The sequence below is a fragment of the Typopeltis vanoorti genome, chromosome 17, assembly GCF_054136105.1.
Source record: "Typopeltis vanoorti isolate ZY-2024b chromosome 17, IOZ_Tvanoo_1.0, whole genome shotgun sequence".
In the NCBI taxonomy this organism is placed as follows: domain Eukaryota; kingdom Metazoa; phylum Arthropoda; class Arachnida; order Uropygi; family Thelyphonidae; genus Typopeltis; species Typopeltis vanoorti.
Genome location: NC_143565.1, coordinates 45,596,905 through 45,617,818, shown reverse-complemented (window position 1 = coordinate 45,617,818; position 20,914 = coordinate 45,596,905). Strand labels below are relative to the sequence as shown.

The following is a 20,914-nucleotide window of genomic DNA, read 5'->3' as shown; positions in this document are numbered from 1 at the left end:
TTACAGTGGCTGCACTGCATAGTTCAAAAGGCCTGGACAGAGGAATAAATTCCCGATGATTGGAGTAGAGCTCATAGTACCCATATATGAAAAGGGAAATAAAATCGAATGTGAGAATTACAGAGGTATTTCCCTAATGAGTGTTCCTGGCAAGATTTATGCAAGTATACTTGAGAAACAGTTGAGAAGAATTGTGGAAGAAAAGCTTGGTGAAGAACAAGCTGGATTCAGGCCAAATAGAGGCTGTCAGGATCAGTTCTTCACTTTACGACAAATAGTTGAGAAAGCATGGGAATATAACAAAGATCTGTATTTAAGTTTTCTCTTTCTGGAAAAGGCATATGACAAGGTGCCAAGAAAGAAGCTATTCAATACACTACAGTTATATGGTGTTGAATGGAAAATTATATCAAGCAATACTTAGTTTTTATTTGAGTTTAAGTCAGCTGTTAGAATTGAAGGAAGTACAGGAAGATGGTTTAATATTAAATCTGGTGTGAGACAAGGATGTACATTATCCCCTAAGTTATTCATTATCTATATGGATCACATTATGAAGGAAAGTGGTATTAAACATGATATCAAAATTGGAGAGCTCTTTGCCTTATGCGGATGATGTTATACTTCTAAATAAATCCACTACAAGTTTGCAAGATTCCCTGACTAAATTGAATAACTGTTGTAATAGATATGGTATGAAGGTCAGCAATAAAAAGACAAAGACGAAGAAAATAGGTTGAATCGTTGAAAATGTCAACTGTGTTGTGAATGGAGAACCTGTGGAACAAGTAAAACAGTTCAGCTACTTAGGCACGATTTTTAGTGAAGATGGTAAAATAAATATGGAAATAGACAACAGAATCCACAAAGCTGGTATGGTATGAAGTCAACTGAATGAATTCATATGGAATAAGAGAGAAATTAATCGGAACACTAAATTAGCTGTATACAAGATATTGTTCAAACCAGTTTAACTTATGGATCTGAGAGCTAGTTCAGAAGTAAAACACTTGACCAAAGACTAGAGACTGCAGATATGAGAGTCCTGAGAAAGATTAGAGGCATGAACAGATGGCATCAATGGCAATATCATATTAAAAACGAGGATATTAGGAAAGAACTTGACATTATCAGCATCGAGAAATGCGTTAGAAGAGCTAATCTCAGGTGATATGATCACTTAAACAGAATGGGTGAGGAAAGATTAGCAAAACTAGTGTTCTCATGTTTGCAGGAAAACGACCCAGAGGAAGACCAAGATATAGGTGGATTAATACGGTACAAAGTGCCTTAGTTGATAGAAATATAAGATCTGATAATGTTGGAGCCTTGAAAAGTAACAGACTGATTTGGGAGAAAATTGTAGATAGGAAGTTAGCAATGTACAACCTGTACACCCATTGAGGGTACATGTTAGGATGATGATGATTATGATGATTTTATTTTTGTGATAGCTGGATCATTTTTTTTTTTTATAAACTAATTTCTGTGGTGGCAAAGTGCCATTAATAGATAATAAACTTTATCTTGTAGTTCTGGTGATGAGAGTTAGTATTAATGATAGCATATTTAGATATAGTTCATGTTACAAAATCTAAGCCACAACCTTCTGTCGTATCTTTAGTAGGGGAAAAATACTTTTTGTCAACTTTAATATCATGAAAAGTATTAAATAATTATAGCATGGTGGGTTATGTCCTTAAAGAAATCCGAATGGACAGATTTAACTCTAGAAAAAGATTAAAAGAAAAGTGCTGTGATGAAAACAGTCAAAGGTTAAAATGTGAGTGGAAAAAAACACATTTACATGAAAATAAAATGTTTGTGTCATAACTAAGCAGTTTTCTCAAAATTGCAGTATTTCTTAGTATATATATATATATATATATATATATATATATATATATATATATATATATATATATATATATATATAAATGGAGATGCTATTGAACAAAGAAATTTTAATCAGTTTGCTCTTTTTAATACATATTTTGAGTTTGTGTGTGTGTGAATTCTTGAACAATGTGATTCATTGTAATATACATTTGCTCACAAAATATAAAAGTTTAAAATCTGCATTTTTTTAAAATTTCTCTAGGATTCGTTGACTTTTGTAAATGACAATCTACAAACTAAAATTGCTGTCCAAGAACCACCACTCAAAAATGAAATTCATTCTGAGAATCAGAACTCTATGTCCATATCATCTAATAAAAGGAAGATATCTACTAGAAGTGGTTTAACTATGAAGAGTGCTACACAGAGACTGAAAAACAGTTCTCAAAACTTGAGATACAAAATTCAAAGTGGTTCAAGGGATGTGTTTGATAGATCTAAAAAAATAACTGTCCCTGTTGTAGGAGATAGATGTAGTTATTCCCAGTCATTATTTAAAAAAGTACCAAATGAAACTTCTAGGAAATGTACTGCAGTTTGTCACACATCAACTTCAGTCATATCACATTATGAATTGGAATCATTTAAAAATCTTCAGTTACATAGTGAAAATGAAATACCAAAAAATATTGCAGAAGCAAATGAAAACTTGGATAGCAGTTCCCTTAGATTATGTCCTGGTGATGGCAATCTCATGCCACTTAAAGATCTGAGTTTCACAAGTAGTTCTGACAGTGGAGCAGAAAATGATAATATACCACCATTGGATAATTTGAGGTTAGTTTATTTAAACTTTTATTTGTTCTTTATATTATTTATAAAGATGATCACTCATCTTTACAAAAAACTGTTCAACATTTAATCTGAGTAAGTTTTTACTCTTACTCACTTTAAAGAAAGCACAAAAACTTCAGTCTTGTACTTTCACAAAGCACTTATCCAACCCACAGGAGTTGCATAATTAGTAATTGGAGAGTTAAATTTAGAAAGTCTTCATTACACTGATGATGCTTGTAATTTGAAAAACCTTGGTTCAAAGCTCATCTAGGACATAAAGACCTTTTCTATAATAACTTTTTACTGAAGCTGAGTTAGCTTCTCATCTGGAGGTGGTAGTGCTTTTCCTCCCAGAAACTCAGCTTTATCATCTCACAAAATAGCCAAACTAGCCAAAGTATACACACAATTGAGTTCTGAAACAAACCAGCCAATATTTTTTCACAATTGACAGTCATAATGAAGCTAAGTTATTTAACTGTGAGGCCTTTGAGTCTAACATAAAGGAAAGATGAGATTTAAATTTAGGTAAATAAATAGTAAAGATTATTTTGGTAGAAAATGTGAACCAAGTAGAAAATTATGATAACCAAGATATTTTTGCTATGCAAAAGGTATTAGCAAAATGATTTTTATTTTAATGTGACTCTCATGCACGAAAGGTTGTAAACTGTGGGCAGGTTATGTTAGAATCTTGAACTTATGCTCTTTTGACCAAAAATTGAACTTCTTTTTCAATCCTCCAAGAAGTAGGGTGGTGAGCTTACATCACTCACAAACAAAGTTTGCATGTGAAACGCAAGCTTATGCTGGTGGCGTTGCAGAGTTTGTAGACCTGTGAACTGAATATAAATGAATGAAATGACTTATATAATGCTTATGGACTGCACTTAAATAGATTTGGGATGGGGACCAATCGTTCGATGCTGTTGGCACACTCTCCCTCGATGATTCTTTGGACTCCCTGGAGGTGTCAAATAATAATAATAATAATAATAATAATAATCCATTTAAGTGCAGTCCAGTTCTATTCCTTTCTTGGAAATGGAATGGGGCATGGATCAATATTTTTTAACTAAATTCACTTGTGCTATAACAAACTGTTCTTCTGATCCTTAGGAATGTACTATAGTAAACATGACTACATAAAAAATTGTGAAGATATATAATTCTTGAAAAAGGAGGAGGAAGCAGTAGTTGTTAGTAGCTATATAGACTGAATTTGACAGACAGAAGGACTTATATAATGTTGGACTGCATATAAATGGATTCAGATCTAGATTCAGATAGGGATCCCGGATACATTGGAAAAAATACGGGACACTTATGACTGAGGGTGAAAGTTTAGTATGCGCATCCATCACATATGCCAGTCTTACAAAATTATTCTAACTTTCCAAGTGTATGTGTGTGGTAAGGTTTACTATGCACACACTTTACTAAGTATAAGTAAACAAATAGTAAATCCAATTGTTAGGCTGCATATTTTCATTAAGCCATTTTAAGTTGCCTTCAAATGGTTTTTTACTTACTATTATTGATACAAAATAGATTGTTAATACAGTAATGCTCTTCTCACCTGACAATATTCTTATTAATCAATCGGTCTTGATCACTCTTGCAATACTTTTCTGAAGAATGAATTTCACTTAACAATTGTTTGTTTTTAAGAATCATGTCATGAAAAGCTACACAATCCTTTTTAAAGTGTCGGTATAATCACACTTCCTTTTTGGCATTTTCAACGTTCAACAGGGCCACAGGAGAATTGAAAAAACCATACATTTTAACAGCAGCCGTACAGTAATTAATACTCTGCAAGCATCAACCTGTTTCTCTTGGAGCAAGCTTCTAAAATGGTGTGGGCCAAGCAGACCATTCCATGCTATTTAAAGCTGAGCCAATATCACGGCACACGCCAAAATGTCAATGCACATGTACACTGTTCTAACGAACTTATCATTGTTGCATTGTTGCCATCACTCGCCTTGAGAAAATAACAACGCGCCTACAGTTCCCTGTATTGATGGAGAGCAATGTTTGTAATAAAATAGTAATCATAACTCATTGATTTTGTTATTCAGTCTTGAACTCTAAAATAAGGACAAAAAGCTGTCCCGAAGAGTTTTCTCGGGACAACAGGACACATTAGCCAAAAACGGGGCGATCCCATATTTTACGGGACATCTGGGATCCCTATATCTAGAGAAAGCTATGCTCACTGAGAATGTGGAAGTGCAAAGTGAAGAAAAGTGAAGCTGTTAGGTTGGTTTGTAAAATTCAATGTAGCTTAAAAATACCAAAGCACTTTACATTGATTTTTACATAGGTCAAGTTTCATGAGAACTGTAAATAACCTTATTTGTTTCTATTGCTAAATATTAATGTAGTTAACCCTATGGGAAGTGACTGTATTTACTGTTTTAACATCAAAAACAAAGGCAATGCTTTGCCATTGGAACTTTGTATAATAACTCTATATAAGAGCATAAGAAAGTTGTTTACAGTTGTCTGTATGAGAAAGTTGTTTGTGAGTTCTGTGTATAACACCTTTAAAGTTAGTATATAAGAGTGCCGCTAGGTTCAGACAAGTTTCTGCTGACCGGCAAGATAAAAAAAAAAAGGGGGGGGAGTGCTCGGAGGAGAACAAAGAGCTGGTCGAACTTAAAAGAAGATGAAAGCGTCATGCCAAATTCTTCGGGGACTTCAAAGGGGACTGAGCCGATCATCGAGAGGAGAAGCAGTCGGAACCAGAGCAGTGGTGGCAGAGAGGCAAGGCCCCATTTACGAGAGAGGATTGTCCAGATCCAGTTGCCAACAGAGGAGAGCCGAGATCCAGTTGCCGAGAGAGCAAGGCGAAGCGCTGTTATCGAAGAGAGCCAGTCGGTGGCAGTTATCATCAGTGGTCGGCAGTTAGAGGCACAGTCATCCGCAATTAGTAGCAGAAGTTCCCGAAGTAGGATCCAGAGGAGAATTTGCTCGTATGCTGAAACCTCTTGCATGTGCTATTCGAGTACTGCAGATTGCAGTCCAAAAGCCCACCGTGATACTGCTGAAGCAAGACACTCCTGAAGGAAGCCTAAAACTTGAGTTGAAAGAAAAGCCATAGAGACTTTAGTGCAAGACCCTTGACTGAATGTGCCATACAGAGCCTCTGTAAGCTCTATCCTTTTGTACAATTTCTCTTATTATTATTATTATTATTATTATTGTTCCGACAACTCCTAGGAGTTGACAGACTCATCGAGGGAGGCCCTAACATCATGTCAAGAACAACTATTCGACATTCACACAGTATCTATCATACTTTGCCTTGAACTCATTCATGGTCATAGTACCCACAACAGACTCTGGCAGCTTATTCCACTCATTCACCACTCTCCAAGTAAAAAACCTAGATCTATCACCCTTGTCAACCACGCTCTTGCCCAGCTTCCATTCATGGCCCCTAGTCCTCCCACCACCAGTCATATTTTCAAAAATATCTTCTGGATCAATCTTATAGAAACCCTTCAGTAATTTGAATGTCTCAATCATATCACCCCTCCTTCGCCTATCGACCAATTTCTGCAACCCACAAATCTTCAACCTATTCTCATAAGGTTCATTCCAGAGACCTGCTATCATCTTGGTCACTCGTCTCTGGATCCTCTCCACTTCCTCCCCATCACGAAGAAACCCTGGTGCCCATAACTGGGCACAGTAGTCCAGATGGGGTCTTATCAAGGCTCGATACAGAGGAACAACAACTTGTTTGTCTCTGCATGTTAAAGTATTTTTCAGAAGCCAAGTGATTTGGTGAGCTGTTTTAGTCACTTTTGCAATGTGCCACCTAAACTTCAATTCCCTATCCACCAACACTCCCAAATCTCTGGCCTCATCAATCTCCTGGAGTACGGTTCCACCAATGTGATATACTGCTGCTATTCTTTTCACCCCAAAGTGCATAACCTTACACTTTGGCACATTAAATTGACATCCATTTTTCCTAGCCCAGTCCTCCAAACTATCCAAATCATCATGTAAAATTTTGACATCCTGTGCACTCATAATTGCTCTACTCAACTTTACATCATCAGCAAACAAGTGAACACTTCCTCTCAAATCCTTTCCTATATCATTGATGAACAAATTGAAAGGCAGTGGTCCATGAGCAGAGCCCTGTGGCACTCCACTAGTCACAAGCCGTCTTTTAGACTCCACTCCTGAATAAAGCACTCTGAATCAACCACCCTCCTATCCATCTCGCCAACCCTATATCTATCCCCATCTGCTCCAGTTTACTGATTATGGTTCTATGTGGTATCCTATCAAAAGCCTTGGCAAGGTCCAGTAGTATTATTGTAAACCCATTACCCCTAACCAGTTCAGCCGTCACTGTGTTATAAAACGTGAGCAAGTTACTGAGGCATGATCTACCCTTCACAAAACCATGTTGTCCCCCATACAATATCCCATTTTCATCTATCCAATCCTGTATTCTTTTCTTGACTAATTTCTCTAAGACCTTGACAATGATTCCTGATATGCTAATCGGTCAGTAATTTACAACAACAGTCTTGGAACCACCTTTATGCAGTGGAACTATTTTCCCCTCTTTCCACCCCCTCGGGACTAACCCAGACCCGAGACTCAAATTAAACAAAATGGTCAAGGATACTGACAATTTTTTAGGTGCTTCTTGTACAACACGAGCTGGTATACCATCCAATCCCACAGATGTATTGACATTGAGGTTATGCAATAGACTACTCACCTCCACTTCATTCACCACAATTCCCATATAATCTACTGGTACATTCATTTCTGCAATGTCACCACCTGGATGATATATTCTTGCAAAGTTCTCACTCAGTAACTCAACTATATCAACTGATTCAGTTACCTCCCTACCATCGGCATTCTTTAAAATCATTCTGCCATGTACATTTTTCCTTTTACTTGCTACATATCTAAAAAACTGTTTAGGATTCTCTTTAGCCTGCATGGCCAATGTTCTTTCGGAATCCTTTTTTGCTTTTCTTACCACACTCGTTACCCTTCTGGCCTGCACTTTATACCGTTCATGTGCCTGCCGGTCACCTTTCTCCTTAAATTCCCTCCATAGTTGTTTCTTTTTTTGCAGCTCAAGCTTAATGGTGTTATTTATCCATTTAACCCCTAGTTGATTTATTATTCGGACTCTAGGTATACAGTCAGCTATTGTTTCATGCAAACACTTCTTAACTACCTCCCATGCACTATCGTCTTCTAGTCCTTGCAGTTGTACATGCCATGGCACTGAACCAATCAAACTCCTAAGCTTGTCATACTTTCCAGCCCGATAATTTCACATGTACCCTGTCTTAATTGAAAATTCTACACCTTTAGCCACCTCCCAAGTCAAGACCCTATGATCACTCTCACCGATTGGTGAGAGTGATCATAGGAGAGCAATGTGGTCATATTTGTTACAGCCAAATCCTCAGATGTAATTACTAGGTCAAGCACTCTCTGATCCCTAGTATTTTCCATTACATGCTGTCGCAGATAGTTATCCCTTAATAACTGCATGAAATCCAATTCCTTCCTCCCGTGTGTCCTCTCCTCACTCCAATCAATGCGACCATAGTTGAAATCTCCCATAATAATCACCCTCCTTCCACTCATTTCTTCTATTTGCTTGTGCATACTGTCATCACCATCTTTTCCATCACCTGGTCTATAGCAGCACCCAATTGTATATTTAGTTCTGCTAGCCACAATCTCACACCAAATGGCCTCAAATGTGTTCTTTTCTCTATCCTGCAATTCAACTTCTATTCTCCTTGGCTGCAGCTCATCAGCTATCATCAACAATACTCCTCCCCCCATTTTATTTTCCCTGTCATTCCTGAACACACTATACCCATCGCATTCAATCCCACTAACTATATCATCTAGTCAGCCATGTTTCACTAATGCCAATAACCTGTGGTCTGGAAGTGCCAACCATGGCCAAAAACTCTTCCTTCTTGTTCCTAATACTCCTAGCATTAGTGTACATGAATTTAAGACCCCCATTAGCCCCAACCCTACCTTGATGCCTTATATTAACTATCCCCTTCTGATTTGTTGTCCTTATTTGCTCGGGCATATTATATTCATTCTTACATTCAACTGCCTCCCTAAGGACTGTATATCTACTCCCCCCCCCCCTTAATAAATCTAGTTTCCCTGAATTTGTACATCCACCACATTCAGCAACACTTTCTCAAGTCTTCTTACACCATAACCATTCAAATGCAAGCCATCCATCTTATATAGATCCTTTCGCCCATCGAACTCACTCCACACGTCCACAAATTCCACACCACTTGTCATACATAACACACGCATAAAGTCATTCGCAATTATGGCCTTTCTTTTAAACATTTCACTGTCATACCGTGGCAAAAGACTAATTATTCTAACTCTCTCACTCTTTTCTTTTGCTACCTCAAACAATTCATTCAGGTCTTCTATCATTTCCATTTTGTCTCCTTTCAAATCATTCGTACCTGCCACAACAATCATTTCTTTCACGCTTTCCTTTTGCTCTCTAATAGACTCAGTTACATCCTTTATGGTCGCACCAGGTTGGTACGATTTTGTCAAATCCTCTACTATCACACCTCGTACTAACGAGTCTCCATACAGCACTCTATCCTTCATTTTGTTCATGTTCACACTCATACGTCTATTTTTCCTGTCATACTTTTTATTATTGGCTGGTTCATTCAGTCGACTTTTGCTCATACGCTCTAGCTGGTGTTTTGCCCTTTGTATCGCACCATTCAACAACGCGATCTCACTCATTGCGTCTATCTCATCTTTTTTATTGTCAGTAAAACCATTAATACTATCATTTACACTTTCTACATTCACACTCTCACAATTCTCTGGTACAACCTCGCCGTTTCTTGTCCTATCCCTATTTTCTTCATTCTGAAGTTTGACAAAAATATCACACTCACGATCCGAAATACTCTTCAATTTCTCATTCTCCCTACATTTTCTACACGCATTCACTCCTTTATTATCATCTAACCACACTCCGACCGCACTCCACAAAGCATACATTTCGCAGCTAGTACACTGAATCATCTCTTTTATACTACCGTTCTTTGATAAAGATGGCGAACCATCATTACTGGCCACCATTTTCCTTCGTACTGGAGCCATACTTACTTGCAACGTATTTTATCAAATTATAAATTATAACACACAAAAAAGATGCACTAAGAGACGCAAGGCAAACAAAACTACGCAATATTAAATAAATTTATCAATGATAACTGAAAATAATACTTATCTTATCCGGAGCTTTCACAAACACTACACACTACGAATCCCTCTAGCGGCGACAGCCCCAATAAAATATGTTATAAAGACACACAAAATACTCTAAAAACACGAAAATCGTTCTAATATACTATAAAACCAATTTTCTAAGGAATAACACACACAAAAAACACCAAAAATCACCAATTTTACACGAGCGCTAAATTACACCGACCACTCACCATATAACCTCGATGATAGAAATCAAAATTAATTAATTTTGATTTCTTGATTTTTGATTTGAGTCCATCTATAACATATCTCCTTATAAATTAGGAGATATGTTATAGATGGACTGTTAAGAATTAGTTTAATAGTAATAAGAAGTGTCCATAAGAGAGTCAATTGGCATGTTAGAAGTTGATACCTAATCTGTAAAAAATAACTTAATAGAGAGTTAGCTAACCTCTTTGCGAGTGAACTAGAAGTTTAAGTTGAATTTTTAAGCAGAGAGTAAATAAGTTTTTGAGTTAAAGAGATTATTTAGTGTTGAAGTAAAAGGGTTCTAATTTTATGCTAAAGATTTTATAGATGGGTAGAGAAAGCAATCTCCCTATCATTTGATTCATGTATATTTCATACTAATTTAATAAATGTGTTTTAATTATTTGTTAAAAGAGTGCTGCCTGATCTTTTATTTTACAATGCACCGTTTCTAAAAATAATCAGACTTGTGACTGGGAAACAACTAAGGCATTAAAAGCACAGTTTTACGACTGTTTATATAAATTTGTTGAAGGAATTTATGCTAGTAAGAGAGAGAGAAATCTACCGGATGTTTTACTGAGTCTTATGCCGATATTGAAATACCGGATGGTGCAGTCTTAACAAATAAATTTTCCAGTGTTCGTAGGCATACGACTAGTAAAATACAAAAGGTGGATAAACATAATATGCAGTAGAGTAAGTGAGAAAGGTTACGAGAGGAAAAACGCGCACTGCTAATTAGTAATAAAGAATAAAAGAAGATATTACAATAACGCAGCAGACATATGTTACAGGTGTGCTTGCATGGATGCATACATACATGCAGATACTCATATGAGTGTGAGAGTAACCAAAAAATGTGGAATCTGGTCCCTCAAGTGAAAAAAATGAAATCAGATAGAGAATACCAAGTGTAAAGGTGGTTGGGGGGCTAAGAGGATGCTCCAGTTTATGTATACTTTTGCCAGCCTTGTTGGCCAAGTGGTTATCATATCTGCTCTCCAGCTAAAAGGCTGTGGGTATGGATGTTTGTGACTGTCTGTTGAAATGCTAGCGGGCGGTAGATGCCATTGTGGTTGGTGGAGTTGGTGGAGACAGAGATTGTTGTAGTTGCCCTCCCTTGATGAGTCTTTGGACTCCCTGGAGGTGTCACATAATAATAATAATATACTAATGCCTGAAGTATCAGGAATGTGAGAGAGAGAGAGAGAGAGAGGAGTTTTCCACATTGATTGGTGCACCCTGGTAAAAACTTATAAGCATTAGTAAGATTTGTCTGATAGCAGATGATGTACTTACAGGGATAGAATTTGATATAGTATTTTAGGGAAGATGGAGCAAGTAGATGGGGAAGGGGAGGTGCAATTCATCTGATGATAGCAGATGAATCGCCCAAAAAGAGTGGGAGATCAGGAAGACAGGCATGTAAATGGCAATTCATTTGAAGCATTCTGATGTGAGGCAAGCGCCAACAGGATAAATTATATAATTGGTTGCACGAGGAGGAGGAAACCTTGCACATGGGAATGATGTGGAAGACATGTATCAGCAAATTAGCACAATGAGTGCAGGTTGAGTAATTATTATGGGGTGGGGCAGCTTCAACTATCGAGACACAGATTGGAAAGAGGAAAGATCACATCATCAGATGGAAATGAAATTTATTCACCTAATAAGAGATAATTATTTGAAACAGCATGTGTTGGATCTAGTAGTATCATCAGAAGATCTGTCAGTAACCAAGTTCCGTATTATGTCTGATTAGGGAGGGTGATTGCACAATCTTTACTTGGGAGGTTGCGAAATGTGAAATTTTCATTTAAGAAAATTTCACATTTCACTACAAGGCAGGTGATTATGATAGGCTTTAAGCAGTGCAGTGTCACAACATTATCTGCAAGAGAAAGATGTTAGCAGCATATACCCAATGTCAGGAGGATAAATCATTTGGGTGAGTAGTATCATTAAGCAGGAGCCTCAACAAAAAATGTTGTGAAGGGTAAATAAGGAAAAGGTGATTAGTAAACTCACAAGCAGTACAAGGTTCAGGCAAAAAAAGGCAACCAGCATGATAAAGAAGGACATGTTAAATTATGAGAGGTAATTAGCCAAGCAGGCCGAAGGAAATCCCAGAATTCTTTTTCTATGTGGCAACTTAAGGAAGAATGATTATGGAAGGATAATTCTGAAATAAAATTTTGTTGCTAGAGGTATGATAACCTTATAAGATGTAAAAAGAAAAAAGGAGAAATTATTAACTCTTCTTTAGATTTAATGAAGTATACAGTATAAAATAAAAATAAATAACATTCAGTGCTATCTCAACCTGAAAATGTTTCTTCTTAGTGATGATATTAGCGCAAAGTTAATTTAGGACTTCAGTATGTATATAGAATTTGTATAAGTGAAGATTATTATTGGAAGCCTGATAAGGCAGTGGAAGAGATTCTTTATCTAGGAAAAAACAATATTGTTTGCCTTGTTTTTGGTTAGATCGAATATTATTAACGATAAGGATTAACTGTGTAATGGGGATGAAACATATCTAGGAATTAAATTAAACACTGGTTTAATGATGCCAGTATTTTATTCCCATTTCAGAGACATCGTCAAGGATACAATACAAAAGTAATGTGCAATCAGGCAACAGGTATCATAAAGGAAGTTGAAATGAATAGAAAGTCTTAAATGGATGGCTTTTGGAATAATCATCATTATTAGAAAAACTCAATGAATTAAATGCTAATTAGAGGATATGGACCTAATTGTATGTGTGTTTCCCAATTCACATTTCTGTATATCCAAGAGCAAATTTGATATAAAGTAGTACAGAATAAGCAGAAAAAATAGAACAGTAAAAAAATGTTCAAGTGAAAGATGATATGAAAGAGGTAAAGAATGACTCCAGATTTACAATGTATAGGGATTCCATTTAATAATGGAAGATAGGAAACAGGAAATTTGATATAGTAAAGAATAAACAGTGGAAGTGGACCAGTAAAAAAGGATTAGGTGAAAGATAATATGGTGGGGAAAAAAATGGTTCAAGAAAAACAATGTTGACATTTCATGATTAGAGGGTAGTGAATGGGAAGGTACACAAGATATATTTCCTGGATGAAAGGGTGAATTGGTAATAAAGCTTTGGATATGAGATCTATATGAGCTAGTGTTAGTGATGAGCATAGAAACAATTGAGTTGACTGGCAAGAAACAGAACATTATTTGGATATAAAAAAAATTGTCGAGGAGATTAAAATATAGTAGTAGTAGGAAAAGTGGTTAGTGTGTTACTTGGATATTGTAAAGATGATGAAATGATTAAGATTTTTCTTTTTTGGTATTCATCTAAAATTTGAAATGCTATTACTGATCTTCGACTCAAGTTCATCTGATTACAAAGAAACCTTATCTTAATTCTTCTAGCTTGAAATTGCTCCAAGTGTATCAAAATAAATAATTTAATCAATGAAATCTTATTTATAGTAATCATATGCAACTCACTGAACTTAAATTAATAACTCGAACACACTTTCTCTCACTTTAAACTGTGCATTTAAATAAATCTGTACCTTTAGCACAACTGAATTAAACAGATTCATAATGAGAAGCATATAGGCAAAAAGTAACATCACAGTAATGCATCAAACTGCATTACTGTGATGTTACTGCTCCAAGAAAAAATTCTAGTAAATTTTCACTGTTAGTTCTGTTAGTTTTCTGTGAATGGACTAAGCGGAGTCGATTATGTTAATCCTTGAACTGAATTATCAGTTTTTCTCGGTCATTTCCTTTTTAACAAGAGAGAGAATTTAATAGGAGAAACAAAATAGACCTACCTTCCAGTAATAGGTGGCGCATAGATTAAAATAATTTCTTCTCTTTCAGTTACTAATTACAGAAATATCAAGTTACTTTGCTTCCTATAAGAAAGCAAATGTATGTTGTTAATGTATGTTTATGAATTTCTTGATAATACTTCTCTTTTATAATTTAATTAATTTTATGGAAAGTTTCAGTCCATATTATTGCATGATTTGCAGTTTTCCACCACTAGTCTTTCTTTCTCTGTTTTCTCTTCATCTATTATTTTTTAGTGTCTTCCCCCCCCCTCGCTGGTCAATATCTGCTTCATGATGTCATATGAATTTATGTCACTCACTCTGCACTCCTATGTTTGCTGATATCATTGTCGCTATGTGCCTTTTAACTTCTTATAACTTCACTAAAACATATTATTCACACTTTTCTTCAGTATTTTCTTAAGCCATGTGTCCAGAAATCCTCCATGTACCAAAGAAATTAGTTTCTGTTTTGGAATTGCTCTGCTATGTTAACTGATGCTAACACTTACTGTAAAAACAGTCGCATGCAAGCAAAGATACCGAATGGTATGATGGTGAAAATGTGTGTGGGGAAGAGACTGTAGTATGTGAATGTTATTTAAATTAAGGGGGATATCAAATCCCACATTGTTTTTATTTTAAATGGCTCTCTATTTTAATTAGTATGTGAATGTGTTTATGGGTCAATTTGAAGGGCAAGTAGAACTATGTTAAACTAATGGTTTGCATGCAAATACATTTGTTGTGAAGCATCTGGAGGGTCTCTTGTTGGGGTAATGGGAGAGAAAGAGTAATGGGAAAACTGATTGCAAATGAGAAATATCAAAAGCAGGCGAGCAAGAGCAAGCATATCGGGAGAGAGAAAGAAAGAGTTCATTGGAATGACAGGGTGGATTTAGAGTGCAACAACAGGCGTGCAAGATGGACAGGTAAATAATGGCAATCAGGGTGGAGAGGAAGATATTAGCATGGAGTGTATGGAGACTGTAAGTAGGAGTGATTGTGTGTCTCAGCTGTCAAAGGGGAGTGGGATGGCCTTAGTTGCATGAAGATCATTTAGGTCTTGTGAAAGCAGGATAGGTTGTTGTAGTGAGTCAATGTTTAGTGGGGAGTTAGTATAGAAATAGTACAGATTTTGGTAGTTATGGTCCTAAGTTGTTTGTTTATAAATGCCAAGAATATTAGGAATAATGGAAAGAATTTGTAGTACTAACTTAGTTTGTGCAAAATATTGTTAGCATAAGCATATGACGGATTGATATGAATAGAAATAGAAAGGTATGGCGTTTTCTCTTAGGAGAGATAGTGTTGTTGATGATAGCAGAAGTGTGAAGTCCACTCAAGATATGTAAGTTGGGAATGGAATAGCAGTGTTTCTGAGTCTTGGGAAGATGGAGATAGGATAAGAAAATTAATTGGATATTGTAATAGTCTGGAAATGTGGAGGATGATTACAGTGATATGTTTAGGCAAATTTGTATAGCAAATTAAAAAAAAAATACTATTATGAATGATTTTAATTGAGAATATAGCTTGGAAGGAACAGATAACATTTGGGGTGGGAAACAAGTTTCTGATTAACTACTGTTAGTATTAAACCTTAAGCTGCCTTAGTATGTAAGTGAGGGTGTATGAAGATTAGGAGTCTTTGATTTCCTTATTATAACATCAGAGATTGTTTTGCTGAGAATGAGATCATCTCTGTCTTTCTTCCCATAATGCAATGATGCAAAGTTGGGGAGAATTATAAGTAGCACTTCTGATGTTAATTCTCTTCAGGAAGATTTGAATGGATTTTTGTCTTGGACAAAGGAGTAGAGTTGTAGTTTTAATATTAATAAGCTCAGGGTGTTGCATTTTGAAGTGCAGAAATATCAAGCTGTGTGCCATATTGATGGCACTATACTGTGTGGAAGTGGATGAGATTCAGAATCTGGGAGTGATGGTTGACATTAGACTGAAGTTTAGAGGGCATATTGCAAGTGTTGCAAAGACTGCATATTATACTAACCCTATGATAAAGAAGTACACTAACATAAGGAGGTGGTTGTGGGCTCCCACTGATGAGACCTCAGTAAAGGTCTAAACCAGTCTGGATAGTGACCCTTCCCTTAATATATAGCATTACATGTCTGCAAGGAGATGTGCTTTGCATTATGGGAGATACTAAGGCAAGCAATGAGAACTTATACCACCTTTACCATGAGTTGCCCCAGTCCTGAAAGTACTTCAGATGCAATAAATTGCATCTGAAGTACTTTCAGGACTTGGGGCAATTTTCAGTACTAAAGTACTTCAGATGCAATTTATTGCATCTGAAGTACTTTATAGTGTAAACAATTTATTGCTTACACTATAAAGGATAAAACCAAATATATAATTAATAGCATAGCCAAGTGAAAAAACTTCCATAAACTTATCTCTAATCCAGAGAATTTTAATATTAGGGTGTAATACCCTTTTGGCAACTCGTATAGGTAAATATGACTTCTCCGTTACTTCCACCTTAGTATCATCACCTCTGGGTCTGGCTCCCACTGACGAGACCCTTAAGGGTCAAAACCGGTTGGAAGCTTGGGTGATGGATGGCAATGCTATAGCCAATGAAGTTCTACCTGAGGCTTGGCTGTTGCTGTTACCTGGGTTGAGGGGTAATGGATGGCAATGCTGTAGCCCATGAAGTTAACTGAGGCGCAGCTGTTGCTGTTAACAGGGTGAGCCTGTTACTGACCAGTAAAATGCCTAAAACAATTCTACAGACCACTAAGTTACAGAGGCGTAGATGGGGGTGGGACTGCCCCGGGTGGCACTTTTTTTGCCGTTTAAGAAATCTTGTCATACTGTCTATAAAACAACAGCTGAGTGATGAAATAGACTTCGACAATGTCATTGACGATTTTGTGAACAGAAAAGCAAGAAAAATAACATTTTAGAATGTTGGAATTAAAGTTTTACTTCAAAAACGATACTAGTGGTGGTGGTCGGCGGTAGATGGTGTTGATGTAGTTGCGGTCAGTTTGTGGATTGAGTTGTGGAGACAGAGTTGCAGAGCAAGTGCCCTCCATCGATGAGTCCTTGGACTCCCTGGAGGTGTCAAAATAATATTTAAAAAAAATATATAAAAAAAATAAACATAGTGTTTTTAATTTATTTCTGGATACGTCGTTTTGACTTTTTGTAATTTTTTTAAAAACCTATGTAGGAATTACCAACATTTCAGAAAAACTGTGCCATTTATAACATAATAAATCTAAAAGCATGTTTTGAATACATATGGAAACATAATTAAATTGGAAGTGAATGATTAAAAGTGATCATCATTGAACAAATTTTTAAATTTTATTAAACAAATAAATAATATGATATAATTATGTTACTACTTACTTTTAATGAGATGGTTGAGTTTCTCAGCCTTTGCAGAGTTGCTGAATATGTCTCAATCTTGGTCAACTTCAGTCAAAGATCGGCGCACACACACTAAGACAATTTCTGTATTTTGTTTTTATTTGAAGGAGCGATGAAAATCCTTTCTCACAAAGATAGGTTGTAAAAAAACTGCATGATGATTTTCAATGTTTCTTCAGATAATTCGAGAAATTCACTTCTCACTGAAGGCAGGATCCAAAATCGAGCCAAACCAAGATCACGGAATTGCATTTTAAGTTCTCTGTCACTTAAAAGCTCAATTAGCTGTTCTTTTTTCGATAATGAAAGGTTGTTCTCATGACTGCAAGCCTGAAATGGATCGTGAACCCACAGAAATTTCTTATAAAAGTTATTCGGAAATATGTTTCAAAATTCCGTTTCAGATTTTTGAGGTGATCACAAACCCTCTCCAGAAACTCAGAATCAACAAAAATATCATTTTCCACTAAAAAGGATTCCAATATTTTGAAAGGTGCATATTGTCTGTCTGTCCATAAAACTAGTTTTTTCTCGAATGCCTTTATTTTGTTGTAGGCATCAAGAATGAGATGTTAAAGAATTTCCCTGAAGGGAGAGATTTAGTTCATTTAATTTTGAAAAAATGTCTGAAAGATAGGATAGTGTTGATAGCCATGCTTTGTCAACAAGGAGTGATGCAAAATCAGAATTACGTTCATTTACAAATAATAAAACTTCGTGCCTTGATTGAAATAACCTTGTTAGTACTTTGCCCCTGGAAAGCCAGCGAATTTCAGAATGAAGCAAAAGTTGTATATATTCACTGCTCATTTCATCGCAGATTATTGAAAATTAACTTGCTATTTAACTTTCGAGCTTTAATAAAATTAACTAGCTTTACAGCGTTGTATAGTACAGTTTTAAATTCTGGTGGCATTCCTTTGGAGGCTAATGCTCCCCTATGTATGAAACAATGTACCCAATTCATATCTGGAGCTACTTCCTTGACCATAGAAACACCCCCACTATGCCTGCCTGTAAGTGCACGAGCTCCATCGGAACAGAAGCCTATACATTTTTCCCACTGGATCCCTTTGTGTGTTATGTAATTATTGAGAGTGTGAAATATTTCTTCTCCAGTTGTTCGGGATGGCAAAGTTCTATGAAACAGAATATCATCATGAATGTTGTTATCATGCGTATATCTTACATAGCATATTAACTGTGCATCATTTGTAACATCAGTAGTCTCATCTATTTGTAACACATAATAAGGGCTCTTCTTAACTCTTTCGATTAATTGAGATTCTACATCACCTGCCATATCATTAATTCTGTGATCGACAGTGTCATTTGAAAGAGGAATCAAATCAACATCTTTTAGCAACTTGTTGCCAAACAGTTTTTACCACATCTTTTATAGCTGGAAGTAGTAAATTTTCCCCGATACAATGAGGTTTCCCTGTTTTCACTGTGTGCAAACTTAAGAGATAGGATGCTTCCAGTGCCTTGCTATTAATGGAACCCATGGTCGAAACTATATCTTTCCTATGATTTAATGTCCCTGAGTGTTGCTGAAAAAATTCAGTTGGCGTATTTTTCACATCACAATGTTTAGTTTCTAAATGTCGTTGGAGTTTCGCAGGTTTCATGCACTCGTTCGACAACACTTCATAACACAAAACACATTGAGGTTTCTGTTCACTTTCATCTCCACACCAAGTAAATCTGAATTCCAAATATGAACTGTTATATTTCGTACTGTATTTTTTCTTTGAACTGCTTGTTTCTTCTACTTTAATAGTATCAGATTTACTTGCTGCTACAACATGTGTATCACAATTAGGGTTAGTATCAGCTGTTTCATTTGCTCTTCTTTTGAGAGTTCTAGTTCTAAGCCACTTTTCTGTTATTAAAAAACGTTTCCAAAAAATATATAAATACTGGGGTTAACTCACGACACACTTTGTCCAAGTATCACTTAGCACTTCTGAAGATATACTGAATATTGGTTGAAGGAGGGAAACCTTCAATAATAAAAATCAATAAACAAGCAATTGGTTGAAATGTGGATAACACGTTCACTTCAAATCTCACAAAACAGCAAGGAAAGGTGGAAGCAATAAAACTATATTGTTGTTCACTTCACCCCTCTTTTATTATTCGTCATTCTGCCGCTACAAATTTAGCGGCAGAATGACGAATAATAAAAGAGGGTGTGAAGTGAACAACAATATTGTTTTATTGCTTCCGCGTTTGAACATTCTGATGCTATTTGTTGATTTTTTTTTTACGTCTCCATTTGATTTCAATAATTTTTACTTACTTATTCAATTTTAATTTGTTTTGTTTGGATAATTAAAAAATATATATTTATTTAATTTAAGTCTGCCTGCAGACCACCTGTCCCTTTATCCCAGACCACCTGTGGTCCGTGGACCACAAGTTGAGAAACACTGAGATAGAGGAAGTACAGTATGGGCACTGCATGCTTAAACGTGTGGACAGACTTATGTGTTCGTCGAACATGTTGTTTATTATTTTAACGGTATAATAGAACACAGAAACTAAGTAAATAATTAATTTATTCACTTGATGGGCAGATACTTACACAAACAATCACACCATCATCCTTCTCAACAATATGGCATTTTAAAAACGCTAACCCATAGAGCGAGAGCAATCTGTTCAAATGACAAGGCTCTTACTGCTGAACTGACTCACTTAGGCCACACCTTCTTGGCCAACGGCTACAATCCACAAAAAATAAACAAAATACTAAACACTCCTAAGAAACCCCTCCCACCATCCACCACAGAGAACTACAACAAAACAGTCACCATCCCTTACATTAAAGGCACATCCGAAAAGATCTCAAGAATTCTCATTAAACATAAACTACGCACTACATTCAGACCATGTAGCAAATTAGCCACCCTCATCCGCTCACCCAAGGACAGCATTCCTCCTTTATCACATCCAGGAGTCTACCAAGTACCCTGCTCATGCAATCAAGCCTACTACGGTCAAACAGGAAGAACTGTGAATATCCGCATCAGCGAACATAAACGATACGTCCGGAAATATCATTATGGGAAGTCGGGCCTAGCAGACCATGCTCTGGATACCCCTGCACACAGGATCAACTGGAAAAACACAAAAGTACTACACAGAAACCCATATAAATCAGAGAGATTGTTCTTAGAGGCGACAGAAGCCCTAAAACACACCCCAAATCTCAACAAATATGGCTGTATTAACTTGCCGAAGATTTGGGAGACAGTCATATTAAGGAAAAACTAGCACTTTTCTAGGACTCTAGCAATATATGATAGCGTTTTTTTTTTTTTTTTTTTTTTTTTTTTTTTTTTTTTTTTTCAGATAGAGGGCACCAAAATCAGGACTCTAGTCTTTGTGTTGCTGCTACAATTTTGTTAATGTACACCATGTTGTTTTAGTCT

At 36.2% G+C, this 20,914-nt stretch overlaps 1 protein-coding gene across 2 annotated transcripts in view; it reads left to right on the top strand.

The window, feature by feature from the left end:
• LOC150097352 (uncharacterized) overlaps nucleotides 1–20,914 on the top strand; it is a 117,470-nt gene that overhangs the window by 32,000 nt on the left and 64,556 nt on the right. For both annotated transcript variants that reach the window (XM_090407424.1, XM_090407426.1), the window contains one exon: nucleotides 2,102–2,676. In XM_090407424.1, the coding sequence (XP_090263550.1) occupies nucleotides 2,102–2,676 (575 nt within the window). The remainder of the gene's footprint in view (nucleotides 1–2,101; nucleotides 2,677–20,914) is intronic.